The following is a 23,288-nucleotide window of genomic DNA, read 5'->3' on the forward strand; positions in this document are numbered from 1 at the left end:
TCTGTTTTCCCCAAAGCCACAACTCTGGCCGCACTGGGATACCCTTTTTCTGATCTTATGGCACTGGCTACTCTGCTTCCCACACTGCAAATGTTGGTCAAATTAATTGTGATCCCATTCGTAGGCAACGTGTGCAGTGCCCAAGTTCCGGGGGATCGGGGGGATCGGGTCCCCGGGGCTTGGGCTTCCAGGTCGGAGGGTGGTTGGGTGGTTGGGTGATTGGGTGGTTGGGTGGCTCTCCCGCTCGCTCTTGGTGCCACCGCCAGCGAGCAGCTGCAGCAGCTGAAGCAGCTGAGGCTCAGTCAGCTTTCAGCTTTCAGCTGAGCGGCTCGTTGGTTCAGTCGAGAAACGAGTTTCATGCCGAACGGACGCTCTCGCTGCGCCGATTTCTCGCGGTAGAAAAGTTGGGGAAAGAATTCGCCGAGCTTTGTTTATTTACATACGTTACATACGTTATATACGTTGCATACGTTCCATACGTTACATACGTTGCATACGTTACATGGCTTTTTAATTGGCCTGCGCGAGAGTGTACGAGTTTTCGAGTGTGTGCAAAATAATTTGCCTTATTTTGTGCCCTTCTGTTTTTATTTTTTTTCACATTTTTTTCACTTTTTTTGCTGTAAAGTGCCTACCAAAAAATTAACCAAAAAAGAAAGATACAAAGATAGAAAAGAGAGTGTGTGTGAGAGAGTGCTAACCTGGCTGCATGCGAACTGGCAGGAAGTAGAGCGCCATTAAGCCAACAACAGTACATCACATCACATCGCATCACATCGCATCAGATCAGTTCAGGCCACATCAAGAGGCAGTTAGAACCATGGAAAGACGCGGCCCAAACAGATTTGCTAATTGAGGTCGTTGTCTAGGTAAGTTGTCAGTTGCTTCTTCTGCTTGGTTTCTTCTTCCGTTTTGCAGCAGCTCTGAAAAATTCACTTACAGTGGTGTTAGCAGTGCAACACCAACAGAAACAATACTGCCAACTACCAACGATCTGCGATCTGCGATCGGCGGATAAAGCTCCAAAACGGTAAATTATGCCGGTGCGCTGGGGGCAAAAAACTCGCCTGGGCTGCAGAATTCACACGTTGCACAGTGGGGCAAAGGATGTGGCAAGCTAATTGTCCATACGCATAAAAATATACTACTTATATATACAGAACTCCGGGCTTATCCACCCAATTATGTTTAGACTTCGAACTTGTTTCTAACTGAAGACAGTATCTCTTTTTTTATGTTGTTTGTGAAACTGGGGAGCTAAATATGTTGAAACAGGTGAAATCAACTGCTTTGCTTTTTTCCCTGATTTTGTGTTTTTCCCCGCAGTCTGGGAAGTCGCACCATCTTCAAGTGCGATTGCCCCAAGGTGCCCTGCAAAAAGCGGAAAATCAAAATGACAGATAGTCGCAGTTCGTCAGAAGAAAAAGCCACTGAGTCAGCAGTGAAAGCAGTGAATCGGATTGGATTGGATTGTATTGGTTTGGATCGAAAGCTCTCTCGACGCCACTTCCTCGTCGCCGATGCTTGGATATCTGGAGATCTGAAGATCTGACGGATCTGATGGATCTGCGGAGTGAGAACCAGAATGCCAGGCCATTGGAGACGAGACGACGGGCGCTGTGATAATATAATTATCCAAACTGCCAGGCGGCCACATAACTGAACTGAGCTGAGCGGCAATCAATGGTTTATGGCCATAATGATGCTGGCCCGATCGGCGATGAAAACCGCAGCGGAAACGGCTTTATCGCGGCTTTCAGCCAGCTCAAAACTATCGATCAAAAAAGCAGGCAGCTATAGCTATGTAAGGTCGAAGCACGGCGGCTAAATGCATATTAAGTAATTTCCAGCAAGTGAGAAACTCGAAAAAACCAAAAAAAAAAAAAAAACAGCCAGCTAAAACGTAAATAGATACTTGTATGGCTCTATTTAGCGCATGTTTCCTTTTTCAAAACATTCGCAGCTTGTTTTTTTTTCGTTTTTGGTTCCGCTAAGGCAAATGGCAAGTGCAAAAATTTGTTGCGAAAATTGATTAACATCAAACTGGTTAGATGGAGATGGAGATGGCGATGGATGCGATAGGAGCACCCTCCTCTAATTTCCCCCACTCGTAAACCCGCAAATTTATGAAATTGCTGGTCAAAAGTTTTTAATTGAATCTCACATAAAACGTAAAATAAAAAAAAAACATAAAAGAGCAAAAATGGGGAAAAAAATCAAAAGAAATAAAAAGCAAGACAAACAAAAACGCGGCGACAAAGACAACAAACGGTGATCATGATGATTGGGACATGAAGCTTGAATCTGCCGACGATTTTGTTTTCGTTTTTTTTTTCCTTTTTTTTTGTATTGTATTTATACATTTTTTGTTTTTTAATTTTAATGTACACATACATATGGCGTTTATTATTTGGCAACTTTTGCCCAAGACTTTTCTCTGAGAAACCCAGCTCGGCGATCAACTGATAAACTGGTTTTTGTATTGAAGTTTATTGAATTTTATACATTTGCATTGCTCCAGCCGCCGAACAATAAACAATTTCAGTGATTTCAGTGTGAGAACAAAAGATGCTTGGGCTCGTTGAGTTTGTCCACGCCATTTGACTCACCGTAGAATTGTTCTCATTCTGATTCTGATTCTGATTCTGAATCTGCTTCTGAATATGAATCTGAATCTGAATCTGATTCTCAGCGACGCGCAATAAGCTCGCGCACTTCCAGATTGAAAACTGACAAACCCTACAGAAAAACCAAAAAACCGAAAAACGAAAAAAAGTGCCCAACAGCTGCCTCCTCGCAAGCAGCTTAATTCCCCATCCCCAGTCCAGAATTCAAAATGCGATGCGAACAAAAGAGGAGCAAACAAAGTCTTGGGTTACACACTCGCTGAAGGAATCTGCCTGCGCCTTATTTCCCTTCCGATTCGGATCACTCTCTTTTATTTTATTTTATTTATTTCCCACCCGGGCAACCATGGGGCAACCTCCTCCTTCCAACCCCAACCCCAAAAGCCCCCCGTTGGGCGCCATTACTTCTTTATCTCGCGTCTTGTGTACCTGTCACTCTGCCGCGCGCTCCTCTTACTTTCGTTCGATTTTGGACAAGCCGCCACTGCGCGTTGAAGGGCCTTTCTAAATCTTTAATGGCCAGTCGCCGTCGATGATCCCCTTTTACCTTTGATACTGGGAATTCTGTGTAATGCGTTGTGTTGTGTACACAAAACAGCTACAACCTGTGCAACAAATGCGGGAAAGAAAATAGTGCCGCTTCGGTAATTTGATTTTAGTTAACAGCTACCAGGGTAACAATATGTTTTAAATATCTCATGCAATCATACGTAAAATGGCAGTTTTCCCTAAGCTACCACAAACTTCCTAAGATTCGCCCCACCAGAAGACCACCTCGTCTGTTCCCTTGGGATACGACGTTTGCTTAAAGACTTCCTCTATGATCTATAGCTATCATGTAATGCCTCTGCCAGGGGGTACTTGAACTTCCATTCTCCGTTCTCCGTTCTCGATTCCCCATTCTCCAACTGACGCTCCGCTGGCGACGCTCGCCGAACGAACAATGGAGTTCTTGTTGCTGCTGGATTCTACTATTCTTCAGCCCGCTCCCTGTGCATTGTCTATATAATCCATGGGGCACACAAAGCCCATACATAGTAATTAGAATCATGCACGAGCATACCTTTGGCAGTATGTATCCGTATCTGTATCTGTAACTTTGTAGCTGTGTGTCGCTGTGTGTCCATCCGGGTGTGTGTGTGTTCAGAGTTCGCTGACTGTGACTGTGACTTTAACCGTTGGCGTTTGCGCCGCAGTCGTTAATTTAGACTCCGGTAATTATGAACGACAGAAGCGGACCATTTCCCCATTTGCCTCTAAAGCAATTCGACTCAAAGAATTTGATTCGGGTTTGGAGATAGCTGGAAGTCAGTCAAGTCAGTCAAGTCAGCTGGTCGTCAATGCTATTAATCACTGGAGTTGGTCAGTTGAAAATTCAATTTCGTGGCCACAAAAAGTCGACAAATTAACGTCTTTTTAATTGCTCGTGCTGTTGCTTTGCTTGTGCTTGTGCTTGTGCTTTTTCTTTTGCCACGACAAAACATTCAACAAACAACAACACCAACAATGGCCAATTGTCATGAGGAGTCGTTGAACTCAAGAGCCCCCAACAACCAGAGTTTATTTTCCCCCCTTCTGACCAAACATGGTTTTTTTTCTCTTTTTGTCTTTTTTTTTGTGTTTGGTTTTATCCGTGTTTGTGTTAAAAGTCGGGGACATCACAGTTATACAATAGATCAGCTGCTGATCCATCATTTTACTACACCATTAAATTGTGAAACGAATGCTGCAGTTGCCTGCCGTTGGTAAAACAGAAACCAAAATAATGTACAAAAAGAGCAGCATTTGACTGGGCATGACCTTGACAAGGGCAGCCGCTCAGCAAACGTGTTTGCTCTCTAAGCAAACCGGTATGCTCCCATCCCATCCCATCCCATCCCATCGCATCCCCTCCCCTCCACTTGCCTCCTGCGAACCGTTGATATTTTAGACTTTGGTGACGCTTCAAAGATTTCCCAACGCAAAAATTGTCACACGAAAAATGGGCGACGAGCTGGCAAGCTGATTTTGTACCACGTGCCGCCAATGGCGAGAACCGAAGCATGAGCCGAAAGCATGCTGGCACAGCAGACTTGCTTGCAACAGAGCATCCAAGCAAAGCTGAACAGATGAACAGATGAACCGACGAACAGATGGAATGGAATTAAACACCCTCTTGTGGGCGGGCATGCATGAATAAACAAATAAAGCTCAGTTAATAGTAATGCAAGAAGCAAGCCAAATGGGCACTATTTGCTTTGCTATTTTGCTTTAACGCTCTCAAATAATTATTAGCCTTTTTTTTATTTACTTAGTGGTACTTAACTTCGGCTAGCTATAAACTCTTTATGCGAGTTTGTCGGCTGTGGGAGTTGGAGTCGGAGTTGGTTAATTGAATTCGCATTAGGCCTTGCTAAATATCAAGTGCAAATATGGCTATAATGAAGAACAACTTGGGAAAAAGGTAGAAAACGAAAAGTGAGATTACATTTACTGTGAGCAGTAAGTACAAGTTGCTATAGTTCACAGATCATTGACCAAATAAATGAAACCGATTGCTACCTGCAACATTCCTCACTCGAAAGCTACTTAGGTTTTCGAAATGCAGTGCTATTTGAGTGGCCACAACTGTGCACATGGTACGCACTGTATGCTTGTCTAACAATTGCAATTCGCTTCTTGTCGCTTCTCGTTTTTCCTTTTCAATTGCAATTCGACTCAATTGTGCCGAGTACGAAAGCGTGAAAAACTCGACATATTCACATACTCACATATTCCAGCATTATTAATGCAGTTGACCGGCCACTGACCACCGAAGTGTATTGGTTTTTATTGGATTCATTGCATTGGAGGTGTTGTGGTAGCGCTTAAAAAGCAGTTTTGAAATTAGCCCAAAACGGGGTTTGCTGTATTTGAACTTGAAACGCGTGGTAATAATGTGTCTTTCAGGTTGGGAAGCCTGCAGATCAGCGAACCGTAGTTTCTTTCGCTAGGCGAGACTTGCATAACTTATGTTTTACGTTTAGCCTTTGTTAGCTTTGATTTGTGTTATTACTTAATTGCTTTGAACCTGAAAGCTGCTGACGAAAATAAACTATAAAAACTGTTATTTATGGCGCGTCTTTATGCAAATCTCCAATGGCATTTACATATGATTTTGTGTAAATTCTGGTTTTCGCAAACCATTTTTGTTGTATTTTGTTTGGCTGAAAATGCAAAACGCACGCGCTGTCCAAAGAAATTAGGCAAAAAATCGCGTCCAGCTCCAGTTGACTTCATTGTCACCCAAAAAAAAAGCGTGTTGACATTGAAAATGGCCAAAAGAAAAAAGGGGCAGCAAAAAAGAGACATAACAAAAAAAGAAAAGAAAAGAAAAGAAAAGAGAAGAAAAGAAAGAGGAGAAGCGCCGAAAGACGGAGACGGAGAGTTGAAATGGGATCGCATTGGGGCAAGTGGGTCAGCATGAAATCCACGAATGTTGGGCAAGGGCTGCAGACACCCGAGAAGACTGGGAAGAAGACTGCGGAGAAGACTGCGGAGAAGAAAGAGCAGGGGGCGGGAAGACGTGCGTGAAATACGCCCCAAATGCACAAAACAGATTTAGCCATGTATTGCATAATCATAGCAAATATCGATACGTGATTTGGCTCTATTATTTGACATTTGTACATGCGAGTAGAAGGGGGAATTCCAAAAAACTCAGGTAATGCGAGAAAAAAGTTATGTTTTCTCTGTCCAGAACCTGCACGTAGAATACTAATAGCACTATTGAATTCCACACAAAGTCTATACAAATTGTGTATCATTTGTTAAGCCCACACAACAGCGAGAATCGTAAGAACTATTTGATCAGTTGCTTTTGAGAAATAGTGATATATAGTAATATACTGGATATATTCCCCCGACGAAATCGCCCCACGATCGATGGCTCATTTCGCCATCGGAGCACTCGCACATACTAATACCAAATCGAAGCCCCCGATTGAAGTCCCAATGGGTTTAGCTAATGTCCCAAGCATGATGCCTGAGGACGTGCCTCACATGAGCGAGAGACGCTCCCAAAACACACATTTCGATCATTGTGCGAGTGTAGATTGTGCATTGTATAATCTCGAGTCCGGAGTCCGAGGCTCCAAGACTTGGACACTCCACACTCGACAGTCAACAGTCGACGGTCGACAGTCGATATCTGCAGCCGGGAGCTACGTGACATGACTGTGGCATCGGCGGGTCTAATCTTTTATATAAGTGCAGGCTGCTGGAATTCCATTAGCCGAACTCCGAAAAGTGGCATAGCGAAAAGCGAACCAGAGCTCAAATCAAGCGGCGCGGCGCGGCGCTTGCGTGCTGCAAGTGCTGCAAGTGTTGCAAGTTGCAAGTGCTTCCTGCTCAGAGAAGGCATGCAACACGCAGTTGCATCCAGTTGGGAGTGATCCAGCGGAGTGATCAGTGATCGGGGGGCCTTGGCCAACTTGTTTGGCCAGTATGCGAATCTGGCGGGAGAGACTTGTTGTCGATACGTTGCACTGAGCGTTTCGCATCGCGATCAATTTCTACTTCGAAAACCTCAAGTATACTGAGTCGTATTTGCAACGTACATATTTCCACGGTTTCATCGTATTTTCTCTCTGTGCACCGCTTTTCGGGCAGAAAGTAAAACCAGCCACTTACCACAGCTGTTTTTGGCCAGGTCTTTGCTTTTTTCGGCCAGCTCTGAAAGTCTAAGTGCCTTGGGTGCAGGTGACATACTTTTCTCGGCGGCCTGTCCTAAAATAATTTTACTTTTTCTTAGCCGCCAACTGGTTGCTTGGCTGGCTAACTACTTTCTCTGCCCTGATGGTGAATTTCTTGGCTGGTTTCTTGGCTGGATTTCTTGGCTGGATTTCTTGCCGGATTTCGTTGGCAGATTTCTTGGCTTTGCTTTTCTATGGGGTCCATTTCAAGGTCAGCGACAGTCGTGTCCGTAGTTTCCCACCGTCCAAAAGCTGTGACTTGCATTCGCAATGAATCTTAATGCCAGCCAGATGATGGCCATTATCTACCATGCAAATATATGGCTGACAGTTTTCGAGTCTCCGACTTGAGTCGAATCGAATCGAATCGAGTCGAATGGAATGGAATCCGTTTCCAAGTCCGGGCAATGACATGCGCCTGGGTTTGTTCCCCCTTGGCTTTTTTCATACGTTTTGTACTTTTTATACTTTTCATACAGCTTTATGCGTACTTTGGCATTTCGTTTGCGGAATCAGACTCCGAATCGCTACTGCATTCCAGGTGGTGTGAGCTCATCCATTTCGCGACTGGTCATCCGGCTTCTGGAGCGGATCACCAGAGTAATCGGATCCGATCTCTGCCTCCAGGGAAATGCTGATCTGAAAGCTATCTGAGCTGCATATAGAGCATATAGTCGCCTGAAAGAACCAGACTCCTCCTGTATCAACACAATCTGCTCAAGATTTGCCAAAGAAAGTCTGTAACATTGCCGCTACAAGAACTTTTCATACAATTTGTAATGGAAATGCCTAAGCCCTCAAATTTAACTGCAACATCTATGCAAATATTCCTGGTGGTATTCCGACACGTTCCATTAGCTGAGCATTTTACTCATTTTTGGCCAGGCCATGTTCACCCACTAATTGGTGGTTCGCGGTGGCACCTGGCCACCTAGTTACCCATTCAGCTGTCCAATTTCATTGATAAACATTTGCCCATTTGCCCCACCCTCCCAGACACACACACCTGCACACACACATGCACACATACACACATAGCCCAAAGGAAAAGAGAGCAATAGAGAAATAACTTGCGCCAAGGTGAGCCACATTTGTTCGATTCAATTTCGATTGGTTCAATGCACCCCGCCTAGTGGTGCAGTGGTGCACTTTGTGGTGCAGACACTCCACTTCCAAGCCTCCAAGCTTCCAAACTACCAAACTTCCAAATGGCCAACAGCCTTTCGGCGTCTGTCCGCCAGTCCGCCAGTGCGCCAGTCCATGATCAATCGGTTCAAATGGCCAAAACGAAGTTAGCCGCATTTTTGTTGCTTCGCCTGGCAAACAGATGCAGATACTTGCACTTACGGATATACAGATACACAGATTCAAGATACAGATACGTGGATGGCATGGGCGGCGATTGTTCAATTCGAGTGGCAACCGGTTGGATGCGACGTGCAATTAAAAAGCGCGACCAACCAAGGCAATCTAACCACAGTTGAACACCTTTAAGCCGGACTAAGCACTAGATGCGATTCCAAATGATGCGGAAACCCAAAGACTTTCGGTGGCCTATTGGTAGAATGTATGACTTAGGCGACAACTTACAAATGGAAGCGTATAGAGGCATAACAACAAGTCAATCTGCAGAGGCTCTACTGTGACTCTAACTATGATAGTAAGGCGAGGCGAGCTCATCTCGGTGTGGGACTAGATTGGAATGGATGGGTTTGGAGATCGTAGAATGGAGATGGCTGATTTCGAACTGCAGATGGGATTGGGATTGGGATTGTGATTGAGTCGCGCACTTGTCGACGATTTCCTGTCATTAGTTTGGCTGCATGTCAAGGTTGTTCGGCAAGGCAAGGCAAGGCAAGCCCAGCAGCAACCCACCGTAACTAAAGTTATGTTCGAGTACGTAGCAGTATGTGGCAGCAACACGCTGCATCTTGCGTCCGATGGTTGCAGTCGTATCTCGGCTGCCACAATGCAATTAAAACAGTGCGTTAAACGTCTTTCAAATGAAATGCAAGCCAGTTATTACCCAAGTAAGAAAGCTGCCTAAGCCAGAAAGAGAGAGAAAGAGTGAGAGAAACAGAGAGAGAGAAGAAAAAGTTGCTAGTTGGTAGGTGCGAGTAGCAAGTTGCAAGTGGCATGTGGCTGGTGCAGCTGCATTTCATTTCGCTTCACTTTCTTCCAGCTCGTTTTCCAGCCGTTTTCCAGCTCGTTTGGCCAGTGGGCGGGGTTGGAGATTTGAAAAAACCGGCATCCCCGTTTGCAATGTGGAAAATGCACTCCAACAAATTGTTGTTAGCAGCACTTGGTCTGCAATTGGTTGTGTTGGATGTGTGTGGAGCTGGTGAGCTGGTGTGCTGGTGAGCATGTTGCTGCCTCTGTGGCAGTTGCCAGTTGCCAGTTGCAACACTCAAACACCCAAAAAATAATCATAAAAAACCCGATCTTGACAGGTTGCTTGACTATGCACCGTTGCCGTTTATTGAGCGGCATTTTCAGTGCTCTGAAGTTCCGAAAAGAAAAACTACTACAAAAGCAACTGGCAGGTGGTCAGAGCCACGAAAGGGTATCCATTTAATGGGCTACACTAAATGGGCCAGCAACCGCAATTACTGAATGTTATTTGCCAAAATAGCAACAACACACAAATAGGAAAACTCCACACCACATACTACAAATCTTGACCTCCAGCTTCACAAGTATTTCGTACTACACTTTGATCGCAGATAAGCATTATATCACGTTCTTATTACTTACTACTTCTAGTGACCCTAGTCAAAGTCCACAAGCAGCTGTAGATGCAAAAGTTTATAGCTACAGATACTCGTACTTCATAGATTAATAGACGACCATAAAGCAGTGATAGTGCTGGCTATGCACATAGGCACATATGTAATACAAGATGGATCAACATGTGTAAGTGGATATCTCCTGTCGCACTGCGCATTGCGAATTTGAAGACATGTGTGTACGCAAATGCCTGTCGCAGATTGAGCCACATTGAATTGTCCGGACGGCTGACTGCACTGCACTCGTAACTCGTAACTCGTAATTGAATCAGCTGCTTGCATCTGCATCTCGTCGAATTGAAATCATCGCAAACGCAAACGCATGCAGCTGTCAGTTTGGCTAAGACTCTCCAGACTGCAGTACTGCAGTTGACCCCATTCTGCGAACTAATGACTGACGTCAGAGTTGCAGTGCGAGTGGCTGCACAGAAAGAAGTGGAGTATACTTCATACCTCATAGTAGGGCTTACTCGGAAGAGTCTCTCTCTTCATTTCGACTTCATCTTACTACGCACGATACACACAAATCAGAAGTACTAGGTCTTTTCGCCAGTGTAGCATGCCCATAAAGCCACTAGGGCGCTGACAATTGCCTCTGGCATTGATTGAAGTCTAATTAAAGCGAGACATGCAAACGCAAACGAAAAAAGAACTAAATAAAAGGGCCACGGCTAACGGAGATTGTTGTGGCCCGGTATGTGGATCAACTCTTTTCTTAGCTATGCCGCGCATTTTCCCTGGCAAACAAAAACAGTGAAAAGGAGGGTTACTTTTCCGAGGCGTGCCACAAACTATTTATGGCTGATTTGCCACAAGCAGAGATCTTTTGAGGCGACCTGGGGCGAACTGAACTGAACTGCCACTGGCAGCCAATGATCATAACTATTATTACGCTGATCATATGGTTTTCATTGTCGAATTTGCCATCGCGAAACTTGTTTACGACTCGTTCCCTGTGTTCTTCCGTCTTCTTGCCGCTTTTCGGAATGAGTTTGTGCCACTTTTCGCAACAGCTACGAAATGAACAAAAAAATGAGAAAAAATGAGGCACAGCCAAGTGAGAGAGTAGAAGAAACAGCACAAGAATTCCCCAAATCGGGGTCACCAAGTACCAGACAGGAGGTCTTTGTCTGTTGTGTGTTGGCTGCTTGGCTGCTTGGCCGCTTGGCTGTTGGAGAAATGCCTCAATGATACGATGTTACGATGTGTTACTGCGCTATTGCTACACATATCGACATCTAAATAGTACACGACTGACAGCAACGCCCCCGTCTGCGCAGAAACCTTCACGACGACCGAAGACGCAGACGAAGTCGAAGACACGACTGTGTTAAGGTTGAGGTTATCACAGACCCCAAAACGTGCCCGTACAACTACAAATACTATACTATACTATACTATAGATGGAGATATGCCAGCTACAAGTACAAGTACAAGTGCAAGTACAAGTATACATCGAGTGCCAGATGGTATGGTGTTTGCGGCCGCTTAGTTGGGGTGTTCCAATGCTTCAATGTTCCAATGTGCCAATGTTTTGGTGGCGCCCTCGAAAAATACTTCACCCATATCAGGCGTCAGGCGTCCGAAAGAAAGACCAAATTTATTGGAATTGGAATTCTTCGCGTACATTGTACATTATCGGGGCTTCCGATAATGCAGAACCGCTAATATGCGAGTCAAACAGGCCTTAAGTGATCAAGATAGGCTCGGTCTGGCCGGGAAGTCATGCGAGATGGATGCGATAGCATGATAGCATGATACCATGATAGCAGGATAGCAGGTGGGAATCGAACTCGTACTACCCCACGAAGTGGATCGTTTGCTGTTTAATCGATTCCTGAAACTGATTTAGTTTGCACCTAATATTGCTTTTGAATCACTTGCGATCAAAGCCACGTATTCCATAGTGATGTTTTGCGAATGGTTAGTGTAAAATCCCACTTTAATGTCGACTTCATAGGCATCTTCTCCAGTTCAGCATAGATTTTGTACCCAGTTTCGATTTTCAGCAAGCTGAAATCAATTAATTTTCATTGCTGAGATGCACTTGATTAAATCGCAGAGCAAAGAAGGTGGAACACACCCTATAGTCATTCTTTCGGAATGTCCATTTATGGTGGTTCACCTATGTACATATGTATGATGTCATCAGAAAGGTAGTGTGCGTGTGCGTTTAGGTGAGGCTTCCTTCCTTCTTTTTTTTGTTTTTTTTTTTAATTTCTTGGCTATGGGCCGAAAATGGTCACGCATGTCGACGTCGCCACTCCTGGCAGTGAAAAGCGTTGGTGGTTTGTCTTGCTATTGTTTTTACATTTTTAGCACAAGGAGCGCCACCTCTTAGCAAACTAAGAGAAGGTGGTCTGACTCCCACGCGTAATACTATAGTAATAGTTAACTGCGATTGAAGGTCGTCAATCAGAACGCGAGACTTGCGCAACTCTGTCGGCGCTGCAGTCGGCGCAGCGCAGCTCATCATCATTGACTTATGCAACGCACATAGCTAAAAGCTTTAGTTCAGTTGGCCCAAGAGCGGCGACAAGTGAAGATACAGATTCGCAGAGCAACAGATTCCAGATACTAGATACAGGTACCAGTTACCAGGTACTAGAGTGAACTACAAGTCCAGGCAAAGCGCACTCCATGAACCCACGATTAACTGAAAAAGCCACTGTCAAAACATTCGTTCAGGAATCATAGGTACTGAAACGCTAAAAAGTATCTGAAGATGCTTCGTATTCCTTAGTAACTCTACCCGAAAGTAGAGATAGTATCTTCAAAGTGGAAACGGAAAATAAAGCTCACTATCAATGAAAGCGAAGTTTCAAGAATGAACTACGCGGAATGAATCAATCAATTGGAAAATTCTACGCACCGTCGCAATCGTTCCAATTAGAAACATCCAAAAATGAATCTCCAATTTCCGATTTCCAATCAGAACACGTTAAAAACTTTTCGCATGCATTTTTCGTGTTTCCTTTCGCGCTACACTGTTGTTGTGCTCCTCTATCGTTTGGCATGGTCTGATAAGATATCATCGGAGAGAGCGGCTCTCTTCGATTGCTGTTGGCTCTACTATTAGAGAGTTACCGTTGTTTTATTATTGCCACTATTATTGTGGTCTCTTGTTTGCGTGTGACGGTGCTTGTGTGTGTGTGTGTGGTGTGTGTGGTGTTCTTCACGTGTGTGCGTGCTTCTGTGTTCTATGCATAATTTGCGCGTTTTTGTTTTCAGTTTTGTTAACGTCGTCGTTGTTAACGTTTGTTCGCAAAAGTTGCTCCTCTCCTCGTCTGGAAAGAGAGAGAGACATTCAAACCGAAAAACCAAACACCGCTAGTCGCAGTTAGTACGCAATTTTTTGTTGTTTTTCAAGTTCGCCTTAATAGCTGAAGCTGAGTTCTATTGTGCGTGCATTAATTTATGTACATATGTATGTCTGTTTATGACAACGTGCAATTTGTCGCTGCACTCATGTACATATGTACATATATGTAACTGCACATGTACATATGCATGTATGTGTGTAGGCTAGTGACGAGCAAAGGAAAGCCTCGAACGGAATTCGAATTGGAATTAAAAGTGCAAAGTGCGAGGAGTGGTTCGTCACTAGCGTGACTAAGCTATCCTGCGGAACAACTGCAACCAATACAGCTGCGCTTGAAATAATATTAGCAGTGAATTGATATTGCAATGAACTTGCAATCAGAAACTACATCCAGGCCATATTCTTCACGTACTCAACACTTGAGCCGCTACTATTATTTCGAACACAGCTGTACGCGTTCGCCGCTTACAAAACAGTTGCTACATTGTTATCTTTGTAAGACTAACGGTACACTTGCCATAAGCCAAGCGTCGGGCGATTTGTTTTCAATTAGCCATCAGAGTTGGGATTTCAGTCGGCGGCAGAACCGCAAGAACCTGGCTTAAAGTGCGGCCAATAGTCGGCCTATCGATTTTCACGAACTCACTTCTCACTGCCTCATTCATATTTAAACTTATTCTTTGGACTCGCAATCCATTACCCATTACCATTTCTTTCTTTGGTGTCTCTTTCAGCGGTATTATGCCATCGATTCTAATTATTCGTTATCTCTATCGCGTTTTCTTGATTGATTTGCGCTTTGTTTCTTCACATTTAGTAACATAATTAAAATAATAGACCTTGCTGTGGATGTACATATGTATGTAGAACCCAGGGTATATTGGTTCCACGTAGAGTTGGTTATCTGCAGCAGTCCAATTTGCACGCTAGTACACACGTCACTCTGGAGAAGTGCAAAGTGCCATTGGATTACCCAATCGAATGTCAAAGGCACAGGTGTGACATCTCCTGAGCCATTCGATCCATCGCAGTGCTACGTGATAGCTGTCATTCATAGGCATATTGGACATTATAGTAGATATATATGGTAGACATATGTATGTACATAGGTAGGTAGCATATGGCTGAGAACCCGTGGGGATCGCACGTTGCAGAGCGAAGCGGCCTAATCAAGTGGCTCAAATTGCCGCACAAATTGAAATAGATAATGGCCCGCAAGTGACAGTGGCGACATTACGACAACGACGACTGCGACTACGACTTAGCATATTCGGGATTAGTCATGCGTATCAGCAGGCTGATAACTCACAGCAAACCAAACAACCGAACAACCAAACAACCGAACAACCAGCGACCAGATAAAGTTGTCGCAAAACAGGCAAACGACTCAAATGAGTCGAGTGACTCGAGAAAGTCATTCCGCAGGTTGGACCTACCAGTCCAGTGAAGCAGAATTAGCATAGCCGTCTGTCTAGCTGGATGGGTCATGATTATTGAAAAACAATGATGAGCACCAATAAAAAATTCCCTCACGTCCATTTGCCCACCAGTGATATCATCGCCTAACTTTGGATCAACCTCAGTCAGTCAGTCAGTCAGTCAGTCAATGGCATCCGTTGAATGCAATGCCGAACTTCAATGTCAGTGTCATGTCCATTGGGCAGCGAAAACGATTCGCAGTCGCAAGATCTCTATATTTAAGCCCATGATGGAGCGCTTCCCTGACATCCGACATTCCAACACTCCAACATTCCGATACATCCAATAATCACATCCGAAGCCACAGAAACCCCAGAGCTGGCCCATTAATCATCCACTATTTGCACTGCTGATTCGGCTTATTTAAACATGGCTCGCGGTACTTGGGCCCCCAAAATGAAATCAAATAAATGCCTCCATTTATTCGGGCGCATGTGTAACGGTAGAAAGTTGCCAGTTGCCAATTCGAAGAGTACACATAACGGACCGAGAAGAATCGGTCTTTTAAAATGGCAAAAGACTCAAGTCGTGAAATTAGCATGCGATTATGGGAATCGTAGTTATTGCCCCCTGATGTAGAACCATCAAGCCCCAAATGGCTGGCGGTTTTAATGGCTCTCCATTCAGAACCAAAAAGACAAAGGATCTCCAGTGGGCTGCAAGCCGTAAAACTTCTTGATGGGAACAATACAGAATATACACTAATTAAGATAAACCAAACGCTAGTTTCGGGATTAGGGATGATCGTTTTCAAAGCCAAAAGATACCTGTTTATATATGGAATATATATGTATGTAGCTAAGGTCGCTGATCAATCAAGTTCACACTGCGATAAGTGATCTGAGTTCGCCAGGTTTCGTAGACCTTGTTTCGGAACGATTGACTTGATAAACGGAGCTGGAATGGGAATGGGAATGGGAAATGGAAATCGCTCTGGATCGATCGTAGGTCGCACTTCACGTTATGTGGCATATCACTCGTTGTTTGTCTGTTAACTGGGCTGCTCGTGTGAGAAGTGGGAATCGAAATCAAATCGATGGAGGGTTACTTAACCATCTCCAATCCGAAACACACGAAGCCAACGTGCCAAAGCAAACAGTTCAATTACGTCGGATTGTTCAGCTGCAGTTGTTAGTTGGTAGTTGGTAGCTGGTAGTTGGCAGTTGGCTCTGATTCACCGCTATATTCAAATGCTATAAGCCACACTACATACATATATAGTATTACTCGTACTAGGCAATGGGTTCAGATAGCCAAGAGCTTATGGATGGCCATAAATTTAAGCGTCTGCATAAAGATACGCATACAGTATGGCAATTGGCAGAGTATAAAGTTCACGTGCCATCCAATCGCACAATCCACACAATCCGAGAGCAAATGAATTTTTATTTCAATTAGCCGGTTCACAAAGGCCCCCAAAAACACTTAACGCCATTAGGCAGGCTCATTATTTTTGGCAACACCAACAGCCATGTTTATGGAACGTGATGATTTAAGGCAAAACCAAAATAAAAAATAAAAAAAAAACGTTTTTCATCGTCGCCCCGCGATAGCTGCGGAATTTCTACTTACTCATGTCTATTTCAAGGTAAACTTTAGTGACTGACTATAAAAACGCTTGGGCTAAATCAAATACAAATACAAATACAAATACAACGCCGCATTGATAGCCCAAAAGAGTTTGGTAGAGTTGGTTAACCGAGCGGGGAAATACCGGCTGGAAAGTAGGTACTCATTCGTATGAATGATATTCTGAAATAGCTTCGAAAAGCGTGTTGAAGGGGTATCAATTCTTTCAGCCGATTTAATGGCGATCGACGTGACGACTACGGGTTCGGGTTTTATATCTAATTAGGCTGCCTAATGGCTGGGCTAATTAGTCGGGGCTATTCACCAAGAGGCAAACACAAATCAATTGGCTACAACAGGCTACAGTACGGCTCATTAGCATAAGTCCATGGGGGATGTAGCGATCTGTGATTGAGATGCCTTGTAATTGAAGTATATAAGTGCAAACAACTTCACCTTTGCCTTTTAAAAATAGGGCGTACAAAGTGAACAAAATCAAAATACAAACTGCGTTCAATCATCATCATTTAGTCGCATTAAATCTGTTTTATTTGTCGTTCAGAAGGTTATTTACTGAATTGATTTCCCAATTACGGGAAACTATGCACTTCCTGTGGGAACTGCTTGCGATTAACCTTATAGGTTTGTTACGTGCTGTAATTCTAATTTAATTGTTCAAAACAAGTTCAAATCGAAGCACAGCAAATAATAATGTTTCGATTTCAATATGAATCTCTATATATTCAATATACCTGACTATATGTGCTAAAAGAACTTCCAGCCTATGAAAACAGAATCTCACTGAAGCCCAGGCACAAGTAATTTGCAATGATGATCTCTTCCATTTCTCTCAGTGCACGGACAATAGAGCAGGTTGGTGCTGCAACAATTGCCCGTAATTTGCATGGTCTTGCACTCACACTGCCGCACCACCTACCTCTTAACTGTGTCATTAGAACTTACTACTGAGTGAGCAGTGCCACGCCCCCTTCCACTTCGCCCCTTTGTGTGTACATACGTATGTGCTTGATTGTAGAAGCGCAGTCGCCTTCGCGACTTCATTGCATTGTGTGCAAATGAAAACGACTCGCACGCGACAAAAAACGCCCGCGAGTCGCGCGCTTCTCAATGCCGCCGACGATTTCGATTTTCTTGAGCTTATCGCTAGCGATTTTGTATTTATATTTGTGTGGACGTGTGTACGTGTGCAGGTGTGTAAGTGTGGGCCATTAAACAAGCTGGCCGACAATTAAGCACTAAGCCAGGCGAAAAGGGCAAATAGCAGTGAGGAAAATGAATTGATAAAGCAAATACGTAGAAAGTAATTCCATCAAGTCGACTTTGGAACATACTTTTGAAATCGAAACTGCCGTTTATTGGCAGGCAGCTAACATAAAAGTGTGCTCTTTGTTTTGGGAGAGGGTATTATGGATGTGTTCCTCCTCGCTGGAATGAAACGCGTATGTGGCTAATACATAGAGACGGCATTGATAAGGAGCCAAAAGGAATGCCCACCTCCCACCACCCACCACGCACCTCCCATCTCCCCCTCCATCATCCTTATCAGCCAAAAATCCGATAAGACCGCGCGCGTCTTTTGTAATCGGAGCGCTACTGACTCGCTTTCTTGCCTTTTGCCTTTTTCCACTTGCAGATTTTGCAGCTCACAAATCGCACGCCATTTTCTAGCATGCTCCACGAATATTACGAAACTCGATCGAAATTTTGAAGCCACCGCCGAGTTGAGCAAGTTCAGACACGTTGCAAACGGACCCGGAAACGGAAGCGGAAGCGGAAGTCGGTGCAGGAGGAAGAAGAGGAAAACCAGCGAGCGAGAGAGAGAGAGAGAGAGAGGGTGAAACACTTGCGAAGCCCCGCCCACAACATGAGCAGCATGAAGGGCGGCTTCTCCACACTGAACCGCTGGTTTGGCCGAAAAAAGGGTAAGTGGCCCAAAAGTAGCAATTATGTAGATAAAGCATAATCATCGGCAATAACAATTATTTAAGGCATTCCATTCATTAAGCGGATTTCTTTCAAGAGATCCATGGCCGCGAACACCCAAACACTTTAATCACTGCATTTGCCTTTCAGACAAATCCGGCACTGGCAGCTCCTCCATGGGCAAGTTGTCCAAGTCGTCGACGCAGTTGCACCATCTGTCCACGGACACGGACCTAAACGAGACTAGTCAATTGGAGTACAACCGGATAACGCCGGTGCCCGCGGCCACCAGCAATGCGCCCTTCGAACAGACCTTCCGCATCACCGTCCTGCTGCCGAAGGATCAGCTCTTTGTGGCCCGACTGGGTGCCAGGGTTCCGCTGAGCAAGCTCCTGTCGCTCGTCTGCGACAACAAGCAGCTGGACGCGGACAAGTACGAGTTTCGCAGTCCAGGTAAGTGCATCTACGCAGTGCATCGTTGCGCAGGATTCCCCAAATGAAACTACTTTTCCTCACTTCTCCTCACAGTGGATGCTAGTCAGGTGTACAGTTGCGAGTCAACGATCGGAACAGTGGGCCTCTCCGAGATTCGACTGTGCCACAAGTCGGAGTCGTATGACAACTTCAATCCGGATGTGATGCACAAATTCCAGCGCACCGGAGTCGCTCGCGACTCGTTGAGCAGCAGCTCGGACTTCAGTAGCAGCCGGCACTCGAAGGTCACGGCCAAAACGCCGAGTCCGTACAGTTCCAGCAACTCACTGAACTCCATGGACTCCACGGGAATGAACTACACGCGCACCCCGGTGGTGGTGCCGCCAGCCAAGGTACTAGCACCACCACCGCGCAAGAAGCGAGCCGCTCCACGGCCACCAAGCCAGATATGCATTCCAGAGCAGTCCGTTCCGGATATTCCGGCTGCCAGCTTGAAGAGCGAACCCGCCTATGCGGTAATTGTCAAGCGCCCCCAGCTCTGCATGTCCACGCCCAATCTATCCGGTGCGGTGGAGTTGGACTGCAATGGGAACAGCTCAAAGTCGCCGGATGAGGACTCCACGGATGGCCATTATGCTACATTGGAACTGAAACCTCCGATCGCTGGCGGGCCAGAACCAACGCCCCGGAAACGTTTGCTGCAGATCAAGAAGAAAACGGCACCGGCTCCGCCGCCGGACTTCCAAAGTGGGGGAGACAACATATCGCTGGCCTCCCTACCGGAACCAGAACCGGTGACACCCACCCCGAATATTCCGCAACCGGCGCCTAGGATAACCACTCCCTTGCCCATTGCCCCGACCGCCAATCCTCCACTTCCAAGTCAGACCCAAGTAAATGGCAATGGCAATGGCATTGGCATTGGATCACCGAATGGCAACGTGTCCAAAGTCCTACTGAACAGAACTCCCACCCCAGAGCCGCGATCCTTGGGCAGTGCCACAGAGGATGATGACAACGATGCGGCTTCCAAGCAAGCTGATTCCGGCATTGGAGAGCCAGCGCCATCGCCTTCCGTCACACCCGAACCAGAGGCGGAGAAATCGCAGCAGGAATCGAGCTCCGAGGACGATGAGGCCATCAAGGTGTACAATTTCAAGCTGTGCCAGACATCCAAGAAGCCTGAACCAACGACAACCAGTCTGGCGGAACTGGCAGCTCTGACCGCCCAGGAGTGCGAGGAAGTGGATATCCATCCCGTGGAGCAGCCGGCGAGCATAACAAATGGAAATCTGGCCACTCCCGGCAGTGAAAGCTCGCTCACCTCGTGGAACTACTCGGTGCCCATCTCTCCGCCTCCCGACTTCTCCGATCAGCAAATGCAGAAACGCAATGCTGGTTCGGTGAGTCCTGGCTCGCCGCTGGACGAGATCGTGGATGAACTGGCCACCATAATCAACCAACAGCGCCTGGACACGTTGATAAAGAAACAACCCGATCCCCAGCTGGCTGAAATCGAATCGGCCAAACCAAATCGCTTGGCCAACTTCAGCATAACTACGGCCAAAAGTACGACCAGAATCGCACGAGCTGACTCCTTTCAGGCAGGCGGCTCGGGCGGCGAGACGGAGGTAACCGCGCCTGGAAGAGCTCTGAGTAATCGCAGCTCTTCGCACGTCTCCCTCAACAAGCTGGAGCAGAATGGCACTAGTTTGGGCCAGAGACGCTCCTCCAGTGAGTTGAGCATTGGTGAATCACCCTCATTGCAAAGTCCCGAGGTGATCAAGACCATCCTGAACTCCAGAAAAAACAGTTTGGCTGAAGGTGGAGGCAGTGCCGCTACGCCTGTTACAGACCAACCAAAGATCATTAAGGCGCTGGAGAGCCTGGCCAAAGAACAATCATCAGTGGATGGAGTTACAACCATCAGCTCCTCTCGAACTGTCACCCACGTACCACAGTCACCCACATCTGTCCCGAAAAAGTCGAATCCTGATGTGGAGCAAACCACATCGCCTGTTGTCAGAGCTGTGCAGGAAGCCCATCCATCCTCACCCGTACTGCAGAAGTCATCGCCTGTACTGCAGAAGTCATCGCCTGCAGTGCAAGAGCAGCGAACTTCGCCAGTTGAAGGGCCATCGCCACCTCCTGCTGTGAAGCCTGTCGAGGAGCAAGCTATTTCGTTGCCTCCAAAGGAGATAGCCGTTCCTAAAGAATCGCCGCCACCTGTGGCCAAGAAGGAGTCACCTCTCCCTGTGTCAAAGATGTCTCCGCCAGCTGCCAAGAAGGTGCCAGAGCCATCCCCAACAGTTCAAGCAGTCAAGGAGGAATCCTCAAGCAATGCGAGCGCCCAAACGACGATAACTCCGCCAAATACCCCAGCCACTCCAGTCAGTCCGGTTAACTTGCGAAACGCCAATGAGAACGCCGTGGTGGAGAATGAGCCAAGTCAGCGGATTGAACCAGCTCCGAGCTCCAAGCCGCTGCCAACCACATATCGGTATTCCGGACCACCGAGCATTAATTTCGCCACCTGGAGCGAACGACCCAAATCGACTGTGGCCATTAAGAACGAAGGCGACTACATCTTTGGCGGGGCGGGCAAGTCGCAACAGGTGACTTCGCCGCCTGCCAAGCTCACCATCGAAGTGGCTTCACCCATTCTGAGAATGGGTATTCCCCAGCGAAAGGAATACCACGTCCCCATTACGGTTAAGCCACTCAAAGATGAGATCTTGGAAAATCAACAGCAGGTGAAGCAGGAGAAGAAGGAGAAGCCGCAGGTCCAGCAGCTAAAGGATCAAGAAATCGTAGAGGAAACATTTTCAGTTCAAGTAAAGCTTAAGACGCCGGTAAAACCTGTAGAAAAACGCATAGAAAATCGCATAGATCCACTGGCGCAGGCCCAAAATCCACTTCAAAACCATTCCTCCACATTACCGCGTCCAGCCAAAAGCAATCGCTTCACTCTACCCGCTGCCCAAGCCAACCAGGTGGCCAACAACTTGGCCATGAACTCCCTGCCACGCCCCGTTTCCAGTTTGGAGAGGAACAGGCCGCCGGTGGAAGCCAGTCCTGCACCAGCTCCCTTTGGCCAGAATACTCTGCGCCGCACCGGGTTCAAGGAGCGTATGTTGGCCAAGGAGCAGCAGGAACACGAGCAGGCCCTGAGAATAAGGGTGTCCGTAAACGGAAACGGAAGCACTTCATCTGCAGCTGCCACGCCCAAGTCCCCGCCAGAAAGCAAACCAGCACCGCCGGCGAAAAGTGCGAGCGTGGCCTTGAGGTCCACCAAAGTGGAGCTAAAGCTCCAGGAGCCGGAAACCAAGCCGGAGACCAAGCCGGAAACCAAGCCGGTGAGCCTGCAGGTCAAACTCAAGCCCACACCGCAGCCAGTGGCCACGCCCTCGCCGCCGCCGCCGCCTCCCGTACAAGTGGTCCCGGCTCTGAAGCCCGTGAAAAGCAACGGCGGACGCAGTGGTCCCACCACGCCGGATCCGCGCTCCCAACTGATGGACGCGATACGGAACTTCAAACGCGACGAGCTCAACCGATCCTGAGTTTTCATGAGTAAACTGAGGAAAACTGAAACTGAAGTCAGGCGGAAAATCACAGAAGCAGCGCACAAGTTATATATTTTTTAAACCGTTAACAGTACATTTTGAGTGTTGAGTTTGTAAATAATTTCGAAAGAGCCAAGATTTAGTAGAACTTATTTTCACCCCCATCCCCGCGCTTCTGAAGCGCCCCTCCCCCATTTTTTTTTAACTAATCTTAGTTTTTGTTATGAACTATGTAGTTTTTTAAAAAGTTTGTTTTAGTCATTAGGTCACAAGAGAACCCAAAAAAAAAACACATTAACAAGAAAAACGAAAAGCGCAAAATTTATCTATATAAATATATATATAAATATCTATGTATGTTATTATGCCGAGATAATATTTCGTACGTCATAGTGAAATATAGTAACCAATTTTCTAACCAATGGGACTGGTCTACTTAGTCGTGTCAAACAAATAAAAACAAACGGTAGCGAAAGAAACTAGCCCAAAACCGAGAGTTAATAATGCTAATAAATTATTTTTAAACAACTGCAGTTGATGCGCTGATGTATATATGTATGGCATTGTATTAAACTGAATAAAATAAAAAATAAAATCTGAGGTTATATGCTGTTTTCTTTGTGACTTGCAATTGGCGGGTAAAAATGTGAAGGTGACGGAGTTATTTTAGTGGGAAGGATCGTTGTTAAATCACGATCATCTGACCTGAATGTCTCAATAGGCCAGCTATCTTTTTTAAACAATTTATGAAAACTTGCCTTTTAACAGTGATGTTTAAATAGTCCGCTCTGTTAACAGCTGCGTGCTCTGTTAGGCTCTGTTATGCCGTAACATCGATAAATGTGCTGTGG

General features: G+C 45.9%; 1 protein-coding gene across 4 annotated transcripts; it reads left to right on the plus strand.

The window, feature by feature from the left end:
- Window positions 1-376: 376 nt before the first annotated feature.
- On the plus strand, window positions 377-23,037 carry LOC122623844 (titin). Of its 4 annotated transcripts, none has more exons than XM_043803200.1 (4): window positions 377-869; window positions 18,150-18,438; window positions 18,590-18,892; window positions 18,968-23,037. In XM_043803200.1, the coding sequence occupies exons 2-4, from the start codon at window positions 18,381-18,383 to the stop codon at window positions 22,432-22,434; spliced, it is 3,828 nt and encodes a 1,275-aa protein (XP_043659135.1). In that variant the 5' UTR covers window positions 377-869; window positions 18,150-18,380; the 3' UTR covers window positions 22,435-23,037. The 4 variants fall into 4 exon arrangements, with proteins under 4 accessions (XP_043659135.1, XP_043659134.1, XP_043659136.1 ...); XM_043803199.1 differs by lacking the exon at window positions 377-869 and adding an exon at window positions 13,349-13,464; XM_043803201.1 differs by lacking the exon at window positions 377-869 and adding an exon at window positions 13,366-13,468.
- The last annotated feature ends 251 nt before the right edge of the window (window positions 23,038-23,288 follow it).

The sequence above is a fragment of the Drosophila teissieri genome, chromosome X (genome assembly GCF_016746235.2).
Source record: "Drosophila teissieri strain GT53w chromosome X, Prin_Dtei_1.1, whole genome shotgun sequence".
Classification (NCBI taxonomy): Eukaryota; Metazoa; Arthropoda; class Insecta; order Diptera; family Drosophilidae; genus Drosophila; species Drosophila teissieri.